This window comes from Takifugu flavidus, chromosome 3, assembly GCF_003711565.1.
Source record: "Takifugu flavidus isolate HTHZ2018 chromosome 3, ASM371156v2, whole genome shotgun sequence".
In the NCBI taxonomy this organism is placed as follows: domain Eukaryota; kingdom Metazoa; phylum Chordata; class Actinopteri; order Tetraodontiformes; family Tetraodontidae; genus Takifugu; species Takifugu flavidus.
The window spans coordinates 1,760,747-1,784,527 of NC_079522.1; the positions used below are offsets into that span (position 1 = coordinate 1,760,747).

General features: G+C 49.3%; 2 protein-coding genes and 1 long non-coding RNA gene across 3 annotated transcripts in view; 2 read left to right on the top strand and 1 right to left on the bottom strand.

Annotated features, from left to right (window-relative positions):
• Positions 1–2,188: 2,188 nt before the first annotated feature.
• On the bottom strand, positions 2,189–3,247 carry LOC130522979 (fatty acid-binding protein, intestinal-like). The gene is made up of 4 exons (XM_057027905.1): positions 3,089–3,247; positions 2,751–2,923; positions 2,562–2,669; positions 2,189–2,486 (listed from the first exon to the last, which is right to left on the bottom strand). The coding sequence occupies exons 1-4, from the start codon at positions 3,153–3,155 to the stop codon at positions 2,436–2,438; spliced, it is 399 nt and encodes a 132-aa protein (XP_056883885.1). The 5' UTR covers positions 3,156–3,247; the 3' UTR covers positions 2,189–2,435.
• A 12,628-nt stretch (positions 3,248–15,875) lies between these two features.
• LOC130522960 (doublesex- and mab-3-related transcription factor A1-like) lies at positions 15,876–17,482 on the top strand. The gene is made up of 2 exons (XM_057027875.1): positions 15,876–16,481; positions 16,587–17,482. The coding sequence occupies exons 1-2, from the start codon at positions 16,034–16,036 to the stop codon at positions 17,351–17,353; spliced, it is 1,215 nt and encodes a 404-aa protein (XP_056883855.1). The 5' UTR covers positions 15,876–16,033; the 3' UTR covers positions 17,354–17,482.
• A 2,291-nt stretch (positions 17,483–19,773) lies between these two features.
• LOC130522961 (uncharacterized) overlaps positions 19,774–23,781 on the top strand; it is a 51,203-nt gene continuing 47,195 nt past the window's right edge. Inside the window, exons 1-2 of the long non-coding RNA XR_008949746.1 lie at positions 19,774–20,085; positions 21,517–21,602. This is a non-coding gene — a long non-coding RNA (uncharacterized LOC130522961). The remainder of the gene's footprint in view (positions 20,086–21,516; positions 21,603–23,781) is intronic.

Here is a 23,781-nt window from a genome sequence, read left to right on the forward strand (position 1 = left end):
ACCTACGACCAAAGATACCTTTAGTTGCCTTTAGCCCGCTGAGAAATCCTGTGAAATCTCAGCCGCGTCAAGCTCAATCTCCTCCGCCCCGACACTTGTCATTGGATAACATCCCCCAATGTGGGATCTTAGAAAGTGGTTTGAGCGCCAGGGGAGTTCCAGACCTCTCTCTGCCCTCCTTAAGAATAGCCCACCTGACCCAGGGGCCGGCTACCCCTGAGACGGAGGCCACAGCCAATTTACTTTGTGTCGCTGCTGCCTCCGTCCTTTACTTTATTTCTGTCCGGTCGCACCGGGCGGCGTACACCGCTCCCGATACCCTTTTGCGAGTCCTGGAACGACAACATTTCGAATGGTGTCACTCCAGTTCACAGGTGCGTCGCTGTGAGTTTAACTTGTAGGTCCCGATCCTGTAGCTAAGTGTGTTGCTAGGTTAGCATGACTGAGCGGGGTGACTCCCTCGATACAGGTAAAGTGAAGCAATTCTAATTGTAAAAGACGCTATATAAATAAAGATTGATTTGATTTAGAAGTATCGCGTCGCAAAATGTTACACTTTCCAGCTAACACATAGTTTGTTATTTTAAAAAAAAAACCTAGTATAAACGAGTACTTTCGTCACTTTTAATGAAATTATCAGGTTGAAGTGGGTGTTTTACCGCCGAAGCGGTGTGAACAGCGACTCCTGGCGGCGGCCCGCGTATGCAGCAACACAATTACGCTTTATTGTGAAGAAATTGACACGTTTGAGGGAGATGGGTGGCTTTTAACTAATCAGCAGTCGGATACAAATAGGATTTTAAATAAAGCCATAACTTATTTGGGCCTATATCAACCATGAGGTCATCTTGTCCCCTGACCTTCCTGTCGCTCAGTGTTTACCTCGGGTATGAACCAGGTATTCACTGGTGCCCCATCCTGGAAACCACAGTGACTCTTCCAAACCTGACGCGCATTGAAAATCCCGCCCTGAGCTGACAGGAATTCCGGGAGCCCCGATGTTAGTCAACAGCCTGCTCGTGTCTGTTCGCAGCGTCATTGTCTAGACCCTGATGGCCAAGCTGGCGGGTTGAGTCCACCTGGAAAGACTTCCCAGCCGGGAGGCCTGAAGCTCCCTGCTGCTGTTGCTGTCTTCCTCCCCAGCCGACCACTTCAGAGGGAGTAAGTTTGATTTTCACGGCTGGGCCAGGGAGGCGTCTTCTCTGTCCTCCTCGCACTGTTTTTCCTGCCCCCCCCCTCCTCTTCCTCCCCCTCTCCCACAGCTCCCAGCTCCCCCAGTCTCGCACTTATCAAAACATGAAGTCAACGTGTTTCCTGTTTCTCGTAGATGTCAGACAGATATTGTTTTAGTCACTTGAGCTGGAATCCAATAATTACCCGTGCGTGCGTGTGTGGGCGCACGCCTGTGTACACAAAAAGGTGGGTGTGTGTCATATGATAACCGATCAGAGGATGACATCATGCTCGTAGATCAGAGCGCCACAGCGCCCCCCAGTGGAGGCGGCGCCGCATTACTGGTCCCCGCCTGGGTGTCTGCGGTGCGTTCAAAGACCACCATCTGCTGCACGTTTATGCTTCCAATGGGAAACACCGGTTGGTGCGAAGCCAGACTGACGTCACCACGAGGCCTGAGATGACAATAAAAACTTGTCTTAATTTTTGTAGAGCAGCCGGTACCGAACCGGTATCGACCCTATTTCGCAAGATATTGGGCGTAACTGACGTAACGTTCCTTTTTACGTCCCTTCACGGCGCAACTATATAATAAGTTTAGCAAATGTCTCCCTCTTGTGGCGGGATCACCTCGGTGCATGTACGCCGCTATGTTCCTGCCGAAATCCATCGCAGGATAATTCTGGCAGGCCTGTCATGTGAGAAACCCATTTTTGTAGGGTGATGCTTGTTTTTCCTCTCCCCGACTGCAGAGAACAGCACCTGAAGGCAGCACATGACAGCGCAAGACTCCTGTCATGTGACCTGATCGCACCACGCAGGCCAGATTTGTCACCACAGCAACTCTATTCAACAGAGTTATGGCGCTTCTAAAGTTTTATCACGCAGACCCGATCTTTGTACAACGCGATTCACTTTTGTCCTAACTGCCCTGAAGGCAGCACACCACATAGAATCAACTGAAGCAACGTGAGGCTGTAAAAAAAAAAAAAAAAAACTGAGGCAACACTGCAACAAACGTGTATATTTCTTTATTGTCACAGTTCAATAAAAACCATTGGACATATGTCCACTATTGTGCCGCATTCAATGACAAAGAGAAATGTTTAGGAAAATTTCCAACCCGGCGTCTTCTGTCGTGGTGTTGACACTTTAGCTCCCGCAGCTCTTCCTTAATTTGAGGTATATAGATATAATCTGGCACGGCTAATCAGAAGGAATCATCTACCTCGGCGCCTCTACGTGGAAACAAAAATCTTCCTTTACTGTTTCTTGAAAATCCTCTTGGCGTCCACGCCCTCGTAGTTGTAACTCTGTGGGAGGGAAGGGAAGGGGGGTTAGGTTGAGTGGGATTTAGAACACAGCAGTATCGTCCAGGCCGCACCGACCTGCACCAGCTCCCCGTCCACCAGGCTCCTGGTGGTGGTCAGGACCTTGTCGTTGTCCTTCCTGGTGAATTTTCCCTTCAGCGTGTCTCCGTCCATCTCCCACGTTCCCTGAGATTGAAACACATCGTGGGTTTTACTGGGATGTTTCTACCGGTCTGGAGCCTAGATCCGTGCCCCCCGTCCCCTCACCGAGACTTCGGTGCCGTCCGCCAGGGTGTAGTCGAACTGGGCGCCCAGCGTGAAGTCGATGTCCTTGGTGCGGAAGGTGCTCGACTCCTTGATGTGGAACTTGTCGCCGGTTTGCTCGATGGTGACCTTCAGGTTATCGTGCTCGGCCATCTTCCGCTTCATGATGTTGATCCCTGCGGACACAAACGGGAGGGGAATCACAAACATGCCGGTTCATCACTTTCTCTTGTCGATCCTCGGCGTTGAATCAGAAACGAATCTGGCCGGAGCTCCGGCCCGTTTAGTAGCAGGAAACCGGACTTTGGCGGCCCGAGAGCGGCGCGCTTTATCCCGCTCACCCATTTGTTCCATGAACTTGTCGTAGTTCTCATTGCGCTCGGCTTTCCAGGTTCCGTTGAATGCCATGGCTGCAGGGTGACGGTGGGGATGGGAATGCCCGCCGGCCTCCCCTTATATACACCCGCTCCCACCCCTCCCCCCCAGAGGCTGCCATGCTAGCTGCTATTCTTTATCAGTCCGATTATCACCCTGCTGATGTGGCCATTTAAAGGCGGTCGAATGTGGGACGAGTGTTGCGCGACACGGAGGAGACGCTCATAAATAACCCACTTGTCTTGGTCAGTGTGGGGCAGCAGAACAGTGGGGCATTGTTCCGGAGGGGAGTGGGGCAATAACGGGGAGAAAGGGGGGGGGGGGGGGGGCTGTGTTTGTGTGTGGAGAATGTTGGCAGCGACACAACTGAACCCCCTTTTTTGTACCTCAGATCCTTTTTGTCGCCCAGTTTGTGCCACGAGAACCAACTTTGATGGGAGGAGGGTCGGACGGCAACAATGAGGGCTGGAATGTTGGATGCAGAGCAGTGCCCCCCCCCCCACAAATGATCACTATAAGCCCTTTATTAACAGAGCCCAAACTAACGGCCATCATTCTTAGGTGAGATCATTAAGACAGAAAAGGGCAACCAGTTACCAGCACCATTGATCCATCCCAGTATACGTTCCCAGTAAAGCTCATCCCCGAAGGCTGCTGGTCCCTGATTGATTAGTGATTGATGACTGGACGGCCAGAAGATATTAATCACACCATTCTAATCACCCCCAACAAAGATATCAGAGAGCAACATCATTACCCATTAGCACTGTGGGAGCACACAGCCTGAGGAGGTGCGGTTGCCCCCGGAGACGCAGGCAGACACTCCCAAGTGTCTGGGTGCTTCAGAAGGTGTCGGTCATACTGGGGACGCCAGTAAAAGAGGATTAACGGACGCGTTCAAAGTCCGGCTCATTTTAGGAGTTCCTGGCTGATCTGGACCCAAACGAGACGACGGCAGCCGGTAAAGAGGCGACGTTCCTCCCGCCGCTGCAGCGCCGCGCAGGAATGCGGCAACAGTTGCTCAGTTGTCTGCAGACAGGAGCTGAATGATAATCAGGACAGCGCACGTCGCTGCGCTCCATGTGAGCACACAAGTCCACGCATTCATGGATGTTTCACACCTGATTCACGCCTGCACTTGGTTGCAGTTTATTTTAAATTGCGACTTGAGCAGCAACGGCGACCTAATGTGCATATTTATCTGCGTTATTTAATCTCGACAAGTTTTATGTTGTGGCATCGTCCTCTCTAAAAACAATAATGTGCTGAAAGATGAAATGACAGAAAAGTTTGAGCGTGAATAGAGCTGGAGATTCTCCGCGCAGCGCCCCCTCTGGTGGTCGGGGGTTACAACTGCGGCGGTAAGAATTAAATCTTTGAGGAATTTCAGTGTTTAAACTTCAATTTCTGAAAATGTAATTATGCATTAAAAGGAAACAGAAGATAATCAATCCCAAAGTCACCAAATTAGGGCCCAGGACACCTGACGCTGAGAATGTTCACTTGCTTCAGGGATTTCGTGCCTGACTGGTTCATATCCTGCAGCCTGTAGTGGGACTGGGAATGCTCCCAACACCCACCACAGCTACCAGCATGGCTCAGGTGTGGGTGGTGGAAATGGTCTCGCAGGCGCCGCGCAAGGTTTAGCCCGCCACCATTGACCCGCCACGACAGCAGGGCCTCGACCGCTGTGCCGTGCAGAAGTTCGTAAACATGACGGTGAAGTTTAGATGATCCCGCTGGAGGATTCTGGGCCCCCTCGGAACTGCGCTTTCTTTAGTTTCAACTCGGAATTCGGGCTCTGATCTCACTTGTTGAACTTTCGGACGTTGTAGAGTTCAGAGAAAAGCAATTCACTTTGATCAAGAGCGTAAAAACGGAGAAAGAAAATCAAAAAGTCATAATTCCAAGAATTAAAAAAAAAAATAATAATCCTCCTTCTGACTCAATTCTGATTTTTAAAAAATCCAAAAATGTAGTCTTCATCCTCCTACATATGTAAATGAATGGAATTCTGTTCATAGTTGCTCACATTTTGACCTGATGGTGGTGCTAGAGGGACCCTGGAATCATCCGGCTAACGTAAACGTAGATCAGCTAGCTACCGGGAACAACGCTTAACAACATGTTGCCTTATTTTTGTAGCTAGCTTCTCTCGCCTGTGAACATTTGTAAGATTAAAATTGACGTCGTGGTTGGCTAACGTCCGCTGCGTGGGTTTAAGCTAGCATCGATGAACTCGGTACAACTGACGGCTTTGATGTTTCTGGCGAACATCAAAGCGATTCTACTGGGGTTCTTTTGTGTTCAACTGAAGCTAACGTTCTCATGTGTGTGACAACTTTCTGTTGCACCTTCCCTAACCCCACAGATGTCCAGGCGCTGCTGTCCCCGCCCCGCTAACAGAGCCGGGCTTGTTCCCCCGTGTGTGTGACCGCGGTGCAAACGTCCAACCCAGGCCTGCGAAGGGTTTAAGCGTCACCAATAGCCGGTAGTTATCAAATCCTCCACAATGACTCTTCGGCGGGGTGTAAGGTGACTGTCCTCCGGCATCCTGTAAATAATATTCTGTGACAAACGTCTTCATTCTCACACGTCGGCGCTAATGCCCTCGTAGCACTTCCCACTTTTCCTCGTTTCCTCTCTTCAGCCGAAGGTTTTTTGTCCTCCAGAGGATGAATTTTAAGCTGTTAATTGCAGTGGTGGTGGTGTGTGTGTATGTGTGTGTGGGTGTGGGTGTGGGTGTGTGTGTAGATGCTTTTTCCCTCTCAATCCAAACTCCTTTTGTTCGCAAGACTGAGGGAGAAACAATGGCCCCTTCTTCTTAACCGCGACTCTCAGGAGCGGCGTGAGGACGTGGAAAGGATTAGGGCAACATTTCTCATGACCTCCGGGGCCTGCTGGGGTGGGAGGAGCCTCATCAACGGGGGACGGCACGCTGATGTCATGCAGCCAAAACACGCCTCTGCTACTGTGGGGAACGGTTCGGACGGAAGCTGTTGGCGACGAGATGTGTGTTGGGAGAATCCCTGACATGTGTTGGAGCTCCAAGAGTTCTCGGGGTTGATTGGCACTAAATCCTGAACACACACACTCTGCAGGGATTTGCGCTTTGCTGTCATCTCCGCTCTCACCACTGGGTGGCGACAAACCGCTCACAGGAGCTCACAGCCGCAACCGAGTGGAAAGACAGGACGTTTGTGTAATAAACGGGATTAAAATTCAATTTACTTCTCTAAAGTAGTTTATTTTTATGACATGAGATGGATTAATGGGCACCTATAAACACAGTTCATTCAGACCCCCCCTCCTCCCCCACCGAGGCTGAATAAGTCATAAAACTCGGAGCGGGTGGCTACATTTAACTGTTGTTGTTCATTTGTTTCCCATTAATGAAGCTGCATTTTGGCTAATTAGTCCGGACCGTAACGTTTCCCTGCGGTGTTGATTAGAGCTAATTAATGACTGCAGGCCTGACGGAGGAAGAGCGCCTTGAAGGGGGACGTGTTGGTACCTCCCCGGATAATTAAAGCCTTCCCTCTGTCCTCCTGGTTCAGGTCTGAACGTTGTTTGATCTGTCCTCGTCACCATCTAGAAGATGTTGTGAGCCGTTCCTCAACAGGAAGCGTCTCACCTTTGACCCCTGGGTCCTTTCTGATGCTCCCACGTTTCAGCTGCGTCGGTCCACCGGAGTTAAAGGGATTAGATCTGGGGCGAATGACTCGCAGGAACAGAGCATGCCGAGCTATGCATGTAGCGCTGGAGCAGCTCCTTTATCAGCGTGAAAACGCCGCTTATCTGTGATGACTTGAAACCTCAGAAAGAGAGAGAGAGACAGAGAGAGGGAGAGAGAGCTGATGAGGTGATTAAGATGGAGATGGTTCAGGCTGGAATTTACAACATCTGCCGACAAGTCACGGCAGCACTTCTCCCATCTGTCCGCACTCTCGGAGGCCACAGATCAGAACTCAGCTAGCTCTGTAATTAGCTCTGTAATTAGCTCTGTTACTAGCTCTGTAACTAGCTCTGTAGCTAGCTGTGTGCAGAAGCTCGTGCAACTTCTTCTGTTAATATCCGACTTTTCTCACCGACACCCGAGTGACCCACGCTAGCAGCTAACGGCACAGCATTAGCTCATGTTCAACGCTAATTCAGTCACTTGTATCACTTCACAACTGAACTTTTTGCATCCGATTGCAAACATTAGCGCCGAAATGTGGCCGTTTCCTGTGATCGCTGCTGTTGGTCCCATCTGACAGAAGCCACTTTATTCCTTCCTGCTGGTCCGACCACGACCCACAGCAGAAAAACAATATTTTCACCAGCTTCTCGCTCTATAAATCCCTCATTTTACACAGCCTGCGGTGCTGGATGGCGGCACGGTTGGGGGAAGATATGGGGGTTCCCGCTGAGCGTGGCAGGGGCTGCTGTGTGCCGATGTTTATCTGGAGGTGCTGTGGAGCCCGATCACGAGCTCTCCTGCTTTTCTCGCCACCTGTTCGTACAAATTCAAATAATTCCTGCGTGCTGATGTGGGTGGCGGCTCTTATCTGCAGCCAATCGCACGATTTCCCCTCGTCATTCACACCAGCACTCGTTTCCTCCAAAATACGAAAGATTTTTGACGTGTTGCTAGCAGTTTTGCTTTAGCAGTTGTTTTAAATCTAATCTGCCTCATCTATCGAGTCTGAGCAACCTTGCTTGCTTAGCGATTCGTTAAGGATCCCGATCCCGAAGTTCTCCTGGCCAAGAATGCATCCTAGCAGGCTTCGTTAAATCTTGCGCTAATTTCCACTTTCCTTCTTTGTGGATTGTTTAAATCTCACAATATTTGTGCACAACTCTAGATTCTTCTGGGGGAACTAAATGTTCTTGGTTTGAAAGGCCCTCAGGAGGCCAGCTGGGCTTTGCTCCTGAGGTATCCCTCCACCTGTTAAAGTCCTGCCCCTCCCACTACTCTTAATCCCAGCATGGCGTCCATACAAACCAGCAGGACTCCCGGGGTCCCAACAATGGCAACCCTTCCTCAAACACGGGGGAAACATTTGGGGATTACCAGACAAGTTTTTTTCAGAGTCAATCACCTAGAAAATAGAGCTGCTGAAAGGATGCCAGGTCCGAAATACAGTCGCTCCGCCGGCACCAAGGTTTGAGTAAAGAGCACAGTCAGGTGGAAGGAATACAGGCCTGCTGGGAGCTGAGGATGGAAATTAAAACTGGCCCGGGAATAAAACAAGGGGCGACAAATGTTCTCACGTTTGCTAACAATAGCCGTTCAAGGAGCGGGCCATGTCGTCGACCCAGTAGCTAACCAGTAAGCTAAAGCTACTACCAAGGTTAACATGACTATTGGTAATTCAGGGTATCCTGCTAGAGAAAAGTCCATAACACAAACTGTAACCCTTTAGCCAAGCGGGCTATTACCTGGAAATTCATCTGTGCTTTTTCTCAGTGGGCTCCTTTCAACATATTATTGTTTTTCTTCCGCGATAATCACACTTTGATGGTTATTTTCTATTGTTGATCTCAGCTTTTGTTGGCCCGCGGACGGCCCGTCTTTATTCCCAGCTAGCGTTAGCCGAGCGTCAGAAGCTTTTGTTGTCAGCCACTATTTTTGTGGCTTTCATCTTATTTGCTAATCAAGGAAGCGCCCCGCTGGTGCAGCGGAGTGGCAGGTTTTGTTGCGAGGGGCTGCCTCTGCTCGCCACCCCCACCAGGGGGCCAAAGCACCCTGCTTGTTTTAGGAAACCTGGCCTTAATAAGACAAAGTCCTGGAATGGATTTGACAAAATAGCATTTGGAGTTGGATGCTGCGAAACAAGCAAATCTCAGCTGGGGTAAAAACAATTCTGCTGTGGGGGGCAGGTGGGTACCCCCGCCTGCAGGACGGCATCAAAGCCCGACTTAAGAAGGCGGGAGACAAATTTGTCAGATTTCAGGAAGAAAAGCTAAATCCTGCCTTTGAGCAGATTAAAAGGAAACAGGTGTTAGCTTATTAGCTTAATAGGCTAAATTTTAATCACTATCATTTCTCCTAGTTGTGATAAAAACTACCAAATTTCATATAGTGGCCAAAAAAAATTTTCGTTGTCTGAAAGACGAAACTAAATTCCGACCAAACGACGTCCATGGTTCCGCCCACATCTCGGACGAGTGCTGATAAATCATTTACCTGTAGACGGTGCATAAAATTAACGACTTTTGTCCCTAAACGTTCACAGACTTCATCACCTTTGTGAGGGAAACGCTACTTAAAAGGTGACGGAGGTTTACACAAACACCGGTGAAAAGGGGGAAATAAAAGCCACTGTGAAGTTAATCACACGTCAAAGGGCTCATTATTGTGGGAGTGGGCGGGGCCTGACGCAGCGCAGACAAAAGCGGCGCTCAGCGGAGGTGCTCCGGTTTCAATGAGACCCTCGGCCGGTGCTAAGGTGACATCACAGGTCCCCTAAGCCAGCCTTTGTACCGGTCCTCCAACGCCTCATCTCTCGGGCCGTCGCGCTTGTTCTCACCAGCGGGTCGTTTTCTGGTCCTCTCATTAAGGCCTGATCCCAAAATGAGAAGCTCCTCCGAAGGTCACGTCTGACCCAACCGCGACCCTGGAATTGGGTTTCCGAAAGAAGGACCTGGGATGGTTACGGGCGTCCAAAAGTTTGGAGAAGTCGCTCCCGATTACTCAAAAACAACAGCTTAAACAGTTTCAGTTGCGCTAAGTATCTTCTGCTGCCTGTGGCAACTCAAGTGGACAACGGTTGCTCGGACAGGAAAGTTCCAGCAACTAAAAGTACCTCGTGCTTCAGGTGTCAAACCTTAAAGAGCACAATCTGCTAATTTAGCCAAGTCGCTGGGTTTTAGCACCAGCAACAGATGTAATCCAGCGGCTTTTGCGACGTATTTGGGGCAACTGTTGCAGCAACGTAGTTGCGATACCAAAGAACGTAAGAAAAATATTTTTCCTTATGCTGAAAGTGCAGACGATGATGTAGCATTTTGCTGCTTTAGCTTCCTGCTAGCCACACTACATCATCTCCCACTGCTTGCTTCTCTCAAGTCAAACTTTGATTGAAGACATCAAGGATTTTTTTTTACGATTTTTACCGTGGGAATGAGAACCGTCGAGAACTCCAGACCAAAGTTGCAGAGCTAAAGGAAAAAAGGCAGATAAAAAGGTTAGCCAAGGCAGCAACAATAGAGCCTTTTGACTAAAACGACTTCAAGTGAGGAAGCGCACTCGCACACTGCGATCATCTAACCCCAGGCGTAAAACGATGGGCGCGATAAGCCGCGTTTTGCGGTTGGGGGGCGTCAGGATCAGATAAACCCAGCAAAGGTTGCAGTCGTCAGCGACTCGGGCGCAGCTCCAGTTGTACAATTACACAACATCCATTTGTGTTCCCCTCAGGTTGTCCTGGAGCGCGAGCTTCAAAAGCTTCCCCAAAGCTTCCCCAAAGCTTCCCCCACTCCGCGTCGATGTTTTTGGAGAAGGTGCTTTGTTCACACCTGTGGTCAGCGCTTTATTTTCTCTTCTTCTGCTGTTATCTGCCTTCATCTGCATGCAGCCAGCATTTTGCACTCTATAGCTGTGAATAGACTGCAGTGTGCGGCGTTATCTGAGCGCAGGTATCAGCGCCCGCCGGGCTGGGGTTCGGTACGGGCTTTGAACCGTCCCAGGTGTCAGGCCGTGTGCACCACAGTGCCACATCTTCAGGAGCAGGCGCTTTGTCGAAATGTCACTGATTCCAAACCGTGAGGAGAAGGAGAAAAAAAACAGGCTAGCTTTGGGACGCCTTCCGAGAGCAGTGCAGGTGTGGAAGCATAGTTTAGGATTATTTAAGATGTCGTAGGTGAGGTTGCTTTAAATGACCCACAAAAATCTAGGTAATGAGAGTTTTCGGGCAGTAAATGTCGGCTTATGTAAAGCCCCCCTCCCCTAGTGGCCGTGATATGAATTACACGTGTGGGGGACTTTTAGAACTGCTCTTGTGGTTCCTCAAATGCATCACCTCAACGCCTTGTTGGGGATTTATGGTGATTTATGCCTGAACACGTGGTCGTACACGTGAAGGTTAGTTGCTAATAACAGATGCTATATAAATGAAGATGATTTGAATTGAAATAAATCTCAATCTTGTTAAATCTCAGTTTAAATCAGATTCTGTCGTTTCGCAACCATTTTTCCCGAAGCAGCTGTGGAGGAGTCAGACGAGCAGATAATTCCGATCATCTCCCGGGATGTGATCGGATTGATAGAACCTGCATGTCTTGAATCACCAAAACCGCCGTTTCTCTGATGGACTCGTGTTTTCTAAACTCAGTAGCGACTCATATCTGATTTACGTCTTATCGCCAAGGTAGTTTAATCATCTCTAAGCTGTTATTGTCTCTGACTCAAAGCCTGGAATCTTTTCCCATAACACCCCGGCAGAGATGCGCGGCGCCGATGCCTCTCCCGCGGCTCCTCTGATAGCACACTCGCCTTCTTCTTTACGCTTCGGCTAACTTTGTCTTTGTTTTGCATTTTGGCTTTCACAGACTTCTGTAGCTTTGTGGGGACCGAAAGTGTTTAATGTTGGAGGTTTCAGTCGAATCGATACTTTGGCGCCTTGGTTTAGCATAGCAACCCAGAGCTAACTGTGGCGCGGCTGGATTTATTGGTATATGATGGCGTCATCAACATACGCTAAAATAGTGGAAGCAGCCTTTTTGGTTCCATCCCTCCAGATTTGTTTCGGCACTCTAAGATTATTTTCCAGGCCTGTCGGGTCTGAGGACCCTCAGGTGGATTCAAGCTCCTCAGCAAACAGAACTGAAGCAGAATCCATCGGGGTGCCGACGGATCCTTTTACTCCCCGCAAACAACACTTTGGTGGTCCGGGTGTTTGATGAAGTGAGAATGGGGAGAGGAAATCTCCCTTTCATTGGAGGCTAAACCACAAATAAAGCGTCTAATCCGTAGTGATCGCTGCACCCACACCTCTGGAAATGCACATTTGCTAGTATAAAACCTCACATTGGGAATTGTTAATGTTTCTTCCTTTCTGGTGACCACAAAGATTCATTTGTGCGCTTCCTCCCATGTTAGCGGCTATCGTTAGCACATCGTGTCGCATCTGTCAACTGTCACTTCTGTAAAAACCCAACACACCTGAAATACCTGATTCTTGCCATCCTCCCCGGGGGAAGTGGGGGGGGGGGTGCTCATCTACCACAGAGTTATGCATTGTTACATCGCAACGCTCGTTTAGCAAGTGTATCGTTAAATTAAGATGCTTCTCTGACAGGAAACAAACAGATGAAGGAAACTCCCAGGGTTCAAGCTTAGCCTGTTTAGATAGCAGAGGCTGCATTCACATGCACCTAACCAGAACCTTCCCAGCTCTTACTGACACACACACACACACACACACACACACACACACACACACACACACACACACAATCTGTTAAACCCAATCAGCCACGATGTAAAAATGGACCTGCATTTCCTTATAAATGCACAATGTTGATGCAGATGTAATATGCATGATTAAAACAGGTACACAGGGGTGCGCACACACACACACACACACACACACACACACACTCACATGCGCGTACATGCACATCCATGCCCAGTGCTCATAAGCAAACTTGGCTCTCTCTCGACCACCATTGTTCGCCGGCGCTGAAGCATTACCGGGCTAAGTGAGGGGCCCTGATGGATACCTACCAGGCTCAGACCACCAGTAAAGGTGGGGGGGGGGGGGGGGGAGGAAATGGAGGAATAATAAAAAGAAGACAGAAAGATGGCAGAAGATAGCGGGATGCAGAGTCCACCAGAAAGACAAGCAATCGGAGGTGAAGCTATTGTCTTCAGAATTCACGTGCACAGGTGCGCGCGTGAGTGGCCCATCCAGTCGCCCCGTTCATGCGTTGCTATGTAATTATCCCCACACTCGACTGCGAACAACGGCGCAATCATCGTGTTTCAGATGGCAGCAGGACTGTGAGACATTTTCAATAAAGTGAGCAGCAACGTAAGAAAGTGCTCAACTTCTGCTAAAGGCAATTAGCGCAGCAGAGTGAAAACAAGGCCGTTAGCATCATTACCATTGTCTCGGAGTCGCTGTTAGCTTACGGCCTCCATCCACTCATACCGTAGAGCTAGCTAGCTTGATTGCAACAGTTCGTGGGCCAACAGAATTCACCTGAAAGAAAATCGAAACGGCTAAACGTGAAAAACAAAGGGCAACCGAGCCCGGCCTGACAGCCCACGCTGGTGGTCATTCCGCCGTCGCTAATGGGGCGGGGCCAACTCCGCGGCACTTGAATGACAAGGGCGTGAAGCGACAGATGAGAGGGCAAACACTCCGAAGGTCAAGACGATTCACGCGCTGAGAGAAAGAACGGGAGAAATCTGTTGTAACCCGAGTGCGGGACTTTTGTGCATCAATGCACGGACGAGTCGCAACTTTAAAGAGGCTTCCATCAATTTTGCGTCCCCCAGTTGGCACCTTAGCCTGACTAAAAAGGAGCTTTAATGATCAATAAACAAGTTTTAGCAGGGACACCATCCACATTTGAGCTGTCCAGGCAGATTTACTGATGAACCTCAATACCCCCACCTCCTACCTCCCGCACCCCCAACGTGTCTTTTATTTTTTTGGACAGACATAATCTGGTTGTGTGAGATTTCGCAGCAGATTAGCAGCCACCTTGGCTCAGATAAGACCCTGTGCACGGCTGCCACTAAAACACCCGCTCTGACATGAGCAGATCTGCTCAGGGCACAATTAAGACGCTGTCTGGCCGTCTTTACTCGAGCTGCACTCGGCCCTGACGAGGCGCAGCTCGTCGGTACAAACGGCGGAATTGTGCAGCGAGTGTGAGTTATTGTGTAAGTTTGATAGGATCAGACGGGAGAGCGACACAAACCGGTTGAAACGACCTTATAAGGAGGTGAAACTGATGCAGAAGACAACGGCAAAAGACCATAATCCAGTTCTCAGAGGCTAATTGGGACGACTTTTCTGCACAAAACCGCGGCAACGCTGTTTCCAGGCAACCGCCGCTGCGAGAAAAATGGCTCCACGTCGGCCAGCAGAAAGGTCTGAACAACCAGGTGAAATCAACCTGGATAAACTTCCAAACCCCAAATTCCATTTCACGGTGGATGATGCGATAAAGGCTGTGCGCGTCGCTGGCGTTTGGTCGTGTTTACAGCAGCGTTGTTGATGGATGCATTTATTATCTGCAGCAAAGTCCTGCACTCGCACCCGCATCCGCGCATAACTGTGTGGAACATCTTTCTGCGAACGGCAGGGCCTCACTTTTGGATTATCTGGATGGTTTTTTGTTACGACAAAATGGCTGCACACCCACAACAGATTTCTGCGTGTTTGCTTTTTTACTGTAATGAGGCAGGTGTGCACGTATGTTGCTGATAAGATCCAGCACTTAACCACTGGGGAAGCTAAAATAATAACAATTAAAAAAAAAAAAATCGACTGTTTTTAGAAGGGTCGAAACTATCTCTGCTATACCTCCCGCAGCCAGTAGGGGGTGCTAATGCGGGGACGTTTTCGCCACCTGAAAGGGCGCCTTTCTGATTTTCTGTTGTCACGATTGAAACCTCTTTTTTCTCTCGTGTTGAGATATTTTTTTTATGCTTAGCACTGCAGCTAACCCAACATTTGCAAAGTTCTTGGAAACGTTGGCAAGTTATAGCGTTTTTTTTCTAGCGGGCAGGACGGCCTGTGGCTAAATTTAGACCTTGATTCAAGCAGCGGAGTTCCTGAAAACAGTTTGCTAGCAGTTTTCAGCTAATATTAGCCTGTGCTGGCCAAGGAGCTACTGCTAGCAAACAAGCAGTGTTAGAAAATGTGCCATTTAATTGATGTTGGCATGCATCTGTCGAGCTATGACAACCATATTCTGACAGGACGCAGACAATATATGCACACAATGATTTGAGTTATGCGTCTCCCTCGACGACCGTTGTTTGACACATTCTGTTCAAACTGTTGTTTCCCATAACGGTAAGGCAATCTGCCGCGTGTAACCGGATCCGGCCCCGGACTGAGGAGAGGTGAATGAAACATGTGACAAGGTGTGATTTCAACAAATCTCGCAGGGTGTTTATTGACAGATGGGCCCTTTTGTCCATTTAAGCTGTTGAACAGAATAACCAGGTACATAATTGCCACTTGCTTTTGTGGTTAATAGGCCCATTGTTGTGTTTAAAATGGCGATTATTCGTCGCACATGGGCAACTTAAAGAGGTCTTTGTGTGAGCTGACCCCAGGCAACAAGTTTTTTCGGACTGGCGATGTTGTAAACTCCACCCGTTTTTTTTTTGGTTTTTGATCAATTCTGTGTCAAAATGAGTCTTCCACGTTTTTCCCACTAATAAAAACCTAAAAAAAAAGCAAAATTATTAGCAACAGGTGATTTAAAAAATTGTGATTACATATTTTGTGCACATTGTAAAAAAAACACAAACAGAAAACCCCCAAAACTGACAGCAAAATAGTCCAGATTTCACTTTTGAGGATGCTTATTGGAGATAAACCGCCAGAACAAATGGGAGCGATTGAAAGAGAGATGCTTCCGATGTTACATGTCATGTCAGGAGAAGCAAAGTTCACAGGAGTGTTGGCAGAGCTCCGCTCCAGCTGCACAAACGGGCTCGGTTGCATCAGATTAGGCCGCTAATCGGGCGGGATACAAATAAACATGATCGCGCATTAAGAGGCTGCAGCGGAAAGGGGTGTGACCGGGGTGTTGGATTTCACGTCCAACCACCTGAGGAGACACTTAAGGCGCGCAGGGCGTGAGTGCCAGCGGCACAAGACACAGAACCGCACGAGGCTGCGTTTTAAAGCTGCTCCGGACCAGCTGATTGGGTATTTGCGCCTTTCTCCAGGAGGATGGACGGCAGGATCAGACCGCTCGGCCTCCCCGGGCACAGTTTGCAGGTGCCCGCGTCCATCATGCGCCCGCCGCCTCTCTTTCTCCGAGCCTGCAGCCCCGCGCTGGAGAGAGGATACCCGCGCACCCCGAAGTGCGCCAGATGCAGGAACCATGGCGTGGTCTCCGCGCTCAAAGGCCACAAGCGCTTCTGCCGCTGGAGGGACTGCGTGTGCGCCAAGTGCACCCTGATAGCGGAGAGGCAGCGGGTGATGGCCGCGCAGGTGGCGCTCAGGAGGCAGCAGGCCCAGGAGGAGAGCGAGGCCCGGGAGCTGCGCCTCCTGTACCCGCAGCCGGACGCAGGGAACCCGCAGGGTTCTCCCGTCGGACACGGGGCGTCCACGGCGACCAGCCACGCTCCCGCACCTCCGAGTTTTGAGGGGTTTGGAGCAGAAAATCCAAAAGACGGTAAGAAAGGAAAACAATTATCACTAACTTTTATACAGACGTTATCACGCGGAACATTGGAAACATTTTACGCGCGACTTTAAACCACTTTTTTTTTATTTCTAGATGATAAATGCGGCAAATACAACTTTTATAACGGATTATTAGGTCGGCCCATCTTTGCGGCCAACCTGTCCTCTTCAACCGAGAAGACGGCCCTGTCCCCGAACAGGGACAGGGCCGTCCTGTCCAGTGACGAGAGCGCAAGCCCGTCCCCGCCGTTTAACCCGACGGAGAGTCCCCGCTGCTCCCCCTCCACGGACCCGGAGTCCGGCAGCGAGACGGAGAAACCCCGAGACTTCTCTCGCCGGGACCGGGACCCCACAGACATCATGGCCAAGATCTTTCCTCATCACAAACGCGACACCCTCGAGTCGATGGTGAGAACGTGCAGAGGTGACGTTGTCAGATCCATCGAACTCCTGATGAGCTCCAAAGATCACAAGATCGACTCGGAGAACTTGGCCCAGGCTACTCAGTCCGGTGCCCTCGGGTCTTCTGCCGGGATGCCCGGAGCAATCGGTGCTCTCGGGACCAAATCTGCCTTCTCCCCGCTCCACCTGCCACCGGCGGCCCCTGTTGGAGAGGGTCTGTACGGGCTCAGCCCTCGTCTGGGGGTCAGCCCCCTGCGCCTGACCTACTCCTCCTCCAGCGGTGGGATGGCGGGGTTTATATCTCCATACATGACATCCGGACTGATGCCAATGTTTCCCCTGCGTCCGCCGCTGGACTCATACTCCTTCCCGGGGATGATCCGAGATTTTTCTTACCTTCAGAGCAAGGAGGCACTATGTAGTACAGGTCTTTACACCAGACTCAACAGCGACAAGTGACTAAATACAAATCAGAAAGAGAAAATGTAGATGAAATGCGACCATACAGTCGTGTTGCAGAAAGCTGGACAGTGTAAATGATGTAAATATTGCTTACTTATTGTTAATAAATCGATTTTAAAACAGCAACTCTATCTATCTATCTATCTATCTATCTATCTATCTATCTATCTATCTATCTATCTATCTATCTATCTATCTATCTATCTATCAGCCATGTGCGTTTTGAAAACAGCCAATAGAAATCCTTTGCGGACCCACGTGACCTTGTGTTTCAGGAAGTGGTCAGGCAGCGTGGAGGTAAGGCATTTAAACCACGTTGAACTATTTAAAACGTTTTCAGTGGGCTTTTTGTTTGTTTGTTTGTTTGTTTGTTGGGTCGGGGAAGACATTTTCCCCCTCAAATTTCAAGGTTGCTAAGAGTAATCAAAGACATGAATATAGTTTTTCCCTGGAGTGACTCTTACTCTACGTAAATGTGTGTTGTAATATTTATTGATGCGGCAGGCGATTCACAAAAAAAGAAAGAAAACAAAACAAAATCTTTTTATTACTCTGTATTAATCAAACAGTTCAGCAGGAATAAGTTTCTGTAGAACTTGGTCAAGTTGTCCCATCTGAACAGGTGAACACCTGAGAAGGGTTTGTCATTATTCCAGCATTATTCTGCAACAATAACTCTGATCATTAACCTCAAGAAACATTGACAAAAATGAAAAAGCATAAACCAGTCATGACCGTGTACGAAAGTGAACAGCAAAATTACTTCAAACGAGACATCAGCAACGCTTTAATTAACTTAAAACTACCATATTTACATGGGAGGAGTGCTTTCCTCTCCATCTACCATAGTTTCTACTCTAGCAGCTCTCTAAAGTGAACTGCAAAGTTTGGAAACACTTCTGGATGCAGTAGTTGAAAAAGTTGTGCGAAAGTTCCTGCAGTTGAATTCACCGCCACTAGATGGCGCCAGATCACAGGCGCGGGACCGTAGACCAGTTGCCTCTCCTGTCATCGTCAGTGTGATAAAACCCCTGCAAAAGCATCCAAATCCAGTCAAAATCCGGCCACCTAAAATAGCAAGTCAGGGATTGTCAGTGTAGTTTTGTGTAACTTCACTCTGACATATTTTAAAACAGATTGCATGTTCCAGACGGTTTTACAGCGAGACAAACACATTTCTGCCTTACTGCGGAGGGCGACCCTCGGACCATCTGTGGGGTCCAGAGACCAGCTCCAGCGGGAGGAAAACAAGTTATTTTCATTTCGAAGGGCTTCGGTCTGCTTTTCTTTCAGAGCAAATGGATAGATGAGGGAAAAAATACAACAAAACAGTTTGCTTCTGCTAATAAAGCACGTGGACATAATATAATAGTAAATCTACGAAAGAGCAGAATTCATATTGAAATAAGAATAGTTGTTGTCGTCTCTGTTTTTTAGTTGGTTGGTTTCAGGCAAAAAAAAAAAAAAAAATCGTAATATTTCTTAATAAAAAAGATGCAACAGGTTTCCTGTCCGCTCCTGGCTGTTCGGTTCAATCCGCGAAAATAAGTCACAAATTTGTGTGTCTGAAGCACCCACGACACATTTATGACAGTTATGTTCAGGATTCGCATCCACAACAGCAGTTTCTGTAGCTGCTGCAGCTTTAGCATTAGCCAATACGACAAAATTACCCGGTATTTGTTGCTCACTGCAACAAAATGGTTCTCATAATCAATAATGTTATCAGTAAATTTATCGTGAGATTGCCTGTTTTGAACGTCTGCCGTGGTGGTTTGGACTCGGTTAAACGCTCAGCTAGCCTCTCCGTTAGCTAACATGGACCGATGCTGCGGCATCTAACACGCAGTATTATTTCCTCTAATATTTGTCATAATGAAATAAAATCACATCCATAATGTGCACAAAACTTTTTGTCAGATAATGGCGTTCATGGCCGCAAAGCTGAAAGCGCATATTTAGCGGACATTATCTCAAAAGACAAAGTTTAAAAAAAGTTAAGTCTGAGTTCTTCAGCGCGCCACTAGGGGGCATCGTGTGACTGCGATGTTGAAAAGATGGCGGCGAACAGAAACCTGCTCCAACAACCTCATTATGCTGGAAATGGTGCATCCAGAGGATGGAGGAGGAAAACGGCAGATTTGGTCTATATAATCCAAATATTCAGAACACAGGCTCCTGCCAGCTGATATTTATCATCCCTTCCCAAAGATTGGCCAGAGCTGCCATGCTAAAAGGTAGCCCACCGCAAATGCACTTTCTAATCCGCTAACCCACTTATTTTGTTGACAGTCCTCTATTTTCCTATTCCCCTCTCTCCACATGCACAATAAAAACACGCGCCGGCAGAGTATATATCTCATTATATTTTCAAAAAGTTCCCACTCATATTGTGTTTGCCCGGCTTCAAAAACAATTTCTTTCAGCCAGAGAAGCATCAGCCTCCACCCCCCTGTCTTATTTACTCTTCCATTTTCCCCATTTGGATTCCTGCTTCCTTGTGGGCCTTCGAAAAAATTGGATTGCACCACCTCGTTGACCATAGCAGGGGCGGCTGGATGGGTTTCTCAGTAATGATCGGAGCTGTGTCTCGCTTCTCCTGCAGGAATCTGGGACGCGGAGAAAGTGAGCGCGTACGTGGGGGGGGCCGGACGAGGACCTCGGATGAGGGCTCGCAACTCAAGTAGCAGCGGAGTGAGGAGGGGCGAGCGGGAGCAGAGGGAGAACAGGTACGCCGAGGAGCTAATCCTCTAACAGCCATCCAGGCCTTTGTCAGAAGGGCTTTATCCCGTCCCTGTTGTGAGGGGGCATCATTAACGTTCTGCTGTTGAAAGTCAGGCCCGTGCACGTTGTGCACGTTGTGCACAGGTGACGTGGCAGGATGATGACAGCGCCGCGTTGTCGGCCAAACAGAACCCCTCCCCCGGAGCCAGCATCACCTCTACCCCCATCTGTCGGCACCCGTTACGCATAGAAGTTTTGGAAGTTTTGTAAAGGGAAGGGCTAAGCCGCCCCCCCCCCCACCCCCGGGGGCATCTCGTTCGCCCCGCACTCCTCTTGTTCTCTTCCCTTTTCTTCCCCCCGTCTTCTCTTCTCCAGCAGCTGATTGGCAGATGGGGGCTGAGGCGCCACCCGGCCCGGGCGGCCCCGCCGTCCTCGCCCTCTCTCTCGTTACGGCAGGGTCACCGCGGGGGCCCTTTATTTTTTCCCTCCTAAAACAAACCTCCCATGGTGCACTTGGGCTTCAAAGGTTGCAGCTGAAGCAGAACCGGAAGCTTCAAAACTTTCAGACGGTTTAATTGGGACACTTGACTAACGCGAGTCAAATAGAGCTAATTTAACCTTGTTCTGATTTGCTGTCGTTTGAATAAAAACAACAGAGTTGGTGGTGTTTTTAAACGGTTAAAAGGAGTTTTTAGCCGTTGCTGCTGGCATGAAAGAACATTCAGTATTTACTCGACAGGGAGCCCAGAAATCGCTGCAGAAATCTGAAGGTGTCAAAGCAAAGCGGCCTGGCCTAGAAAGGCAGCCATCCCTATCAGAACCAGGCAGGATCCATCACGGAGAGGAGACAGGAAGGCGTCGCTGACACACACACACACACGCACACACACACACACACACAACCTGGGCTTCTGCTCGTCCATATTAATTGTTGCATTACCGAGAGCGGCGCTGGGTTACGCGCGGCCGTCCAAAGCTGACATTTTTGGTGCGATAGCAACACCTCCTGACGCAAGTGATTTAAATAGTTCTTTGTACCGCTGCAGGACAAGTTCTTGTCCACACGCACGTGTCGCTCGGTGGTCGGGAGATGGATGTGTTGATGCAGAGAGAGCGGGAAAGGTGAGAGGAGGAGATAAGGGGAAAAAAAAGAAGAGCTGCCGCGTGTTTAATTCTTTTTATTTCTTAAGTTTTCGCGGTTCTTTTTCTTCCTTTTCAGAAACAGAAATCGAAATGACACGAGACCGTTCCGAAGAAATCCTCGCGCATAAAACCTACGATAATTTTAGTGCGTGTTTTGGCACAGCCTTGAGGGCATGCTAGCATGAGCTGAAAGGTTAATTGTTGCGGGTTGTGAGGTGATGGTTAGCACGTCGATGCCGGTAGCGTCTCAAAATCTCCACATTTAACTACGTTCTCGTGTTTGTTTGTCTCAGAGGACCCCAGAAGACGAGTGAAGGTCCACAGGTGAACTACAGGAACATCTCTTGACGCCGACAGGGAGTGGCTTTGCTAGCTGAAGGTAAGATGCTAGCTGAAGGTAAGATGCTAGCATCTGTTGACCTCCCGCCATTCGGTTTGCGTCCATTTAAAGTGGATAAATCCACAGACTGAGGCCAGATTCCATCGGATTTGAGCTTCACCTTGAAGAAAGTGGGGCGACCTCAGCTCACCTCCCCGCTGAAGATGATGGATGGCGGAGTTTTAGAAACAGCTGGAAGGGCTAAATACAGATGCCGGCGCCGCTGAAATCCACGCGGCGAGCTTTGAGCGGCTGCACGTCGTAGCCTGACAGTTCTCCTTTCTCCCGTTGCTGAAAGCTTCAGCGGAAACTCGCTCATGACTCAGAAAAAATTCCCTTATCGCTGGAAGCACTCGCTGCCTCGGCGCCGACGTGGCGTTCAGACCCGCGTGTCTGAGTGTATGAAGTTCTGTGGCTGGATGGGAATTGAGCTAAAGGATTTAGAATGGTTGGGGGTGTGTTTGAAAGGCGGCGGATGGCAGCTGCTGGAGCTGAATTAGCTCACTTTCTCCTTCATATCTCCTTACTTTTCTTCCTTTCTTGTCGATTAAATAGTCATTTTCTGGTGCTTGTTCCTGCCAGCGGTACCTGTGCTGGTGTTGCGGCGGTTAACTCTCCTCACCTTCCTTAAATTGAATTTTCTGCATCTCGGGTGACAGAACTGGCCGCTAGGTGGCGCTACACCGAGAACAGCCTTGAAATAAACAACAGCTGCCGCGTCACGTGATGCTGTCCTACTCGTTCGGTCAAACATTTAAGTGGTTGTCTTTAGCCTAGCATCAGCGGTGTGGTCGCTCTACCTGGCGAACGTTAGCCGCTACGATAGCTAAACCAATCCCGACTTTTAATGCGGAGAGCTTTCGGGTTCACGCGAAGGTCTGTTCCTCCTCTCGTGATGTTTATTTGATGCGCTGCCGCGGATCCCCGTGGCTGCTTTAATGATGCGCCCTCTTATGCGCAGCTACGCTGACTCGGAGTTCGCCCGCAGTTCCGGGGGCTTTCCTCAAGTTCGCTGGTAATCCGCCGCTTGACCCGATTCCACAGCCGACCATCTCGCAAAGGATCCCCAGTCGATCGGACACGGCGTGGAACGCAGCTTAAAACCCTCCAATCCTGCTTATTTTCACTCTTTTACCCTCTTAAATCGACGCAGTTGCACAAACCCAGCGTCTGCATGTGTCCCCCCCCCCCCATAAAAACGCCCTCTAAAAACTACAGATTTCCTCCAGACAGCGACAATTTCATCATGTTGCTTTAAATTTTAATGGCTGGTTGGTAAGTTTTTCTAACAATAGTCACACAGAATGGCCCGACAGCGCCGGCGTCGCCCTCCCGCCGCGGCGGGGAAGGGGGGGGGGCGCCATGGACCGATGGTAATAATTAGGCCCTCACGCGTCAACTCTGTCGAGCTTCCCGTGTTTTTCAGCCATTTGTGTCGCTAACAACGTACAAAAAGCACGGCAAGAGGCACTCCGCTCTCACCGGATGGTATAATTAGAACACTTTAACGAGAAAATAAGGAAGTCCCGTGTTAATTTGATTCAAGATGGAGCCAAAGTGGAAGTAAATCCTCACAAGATAACGAATCCTTATCAGCTCCCCCGCCATCCTTCAGCCTGAGGGAGGTAATTATTATTAGCAATGGGAGATGATAATAGTTTTAGTTAAAGTCGTGCGACTAATTATCCGGAGGCCCGGCGGCGCCCAGCGTTAGCACGCCAGCATCGAGCTTGGACCAACAGCTTCGACGCTTCGGTGGTCACAACCAAAGAATCCTTCTCTTCTTTACTTTGGCGAGCAGCCGGTCACAACGCTTGGTTCCTGCTAAGCTAGCTTAGCATCTATGACCTGCTGTACCAGCAGTTTCCTGCTGATGTGGTTTTTTTTTTCCCCGCTCTCTTTGTGCCGCTCTTGTTTTACGAGCGTGCCACGCCGTCACCGGGGCAACATGGGCGGATGAACGATGGCGTCTATTAGCACATATAGCCCCCCTCTATCTGCGGACTCGGCGTCTCCAGCCTCCTTACTCTCCTCCATAGCTGCGCTCCCCCTCTCCATTTTTCACATTCTCCACACAGTCTTGGCCGTCCGTTAGCCTCGTGGTCGCTGGTCGGCTCTTAGCGAGGAATGAGGCCACGTCTCTTCTTTGCTCTGCGAGACGCGAGGACGGCTTGTAAAT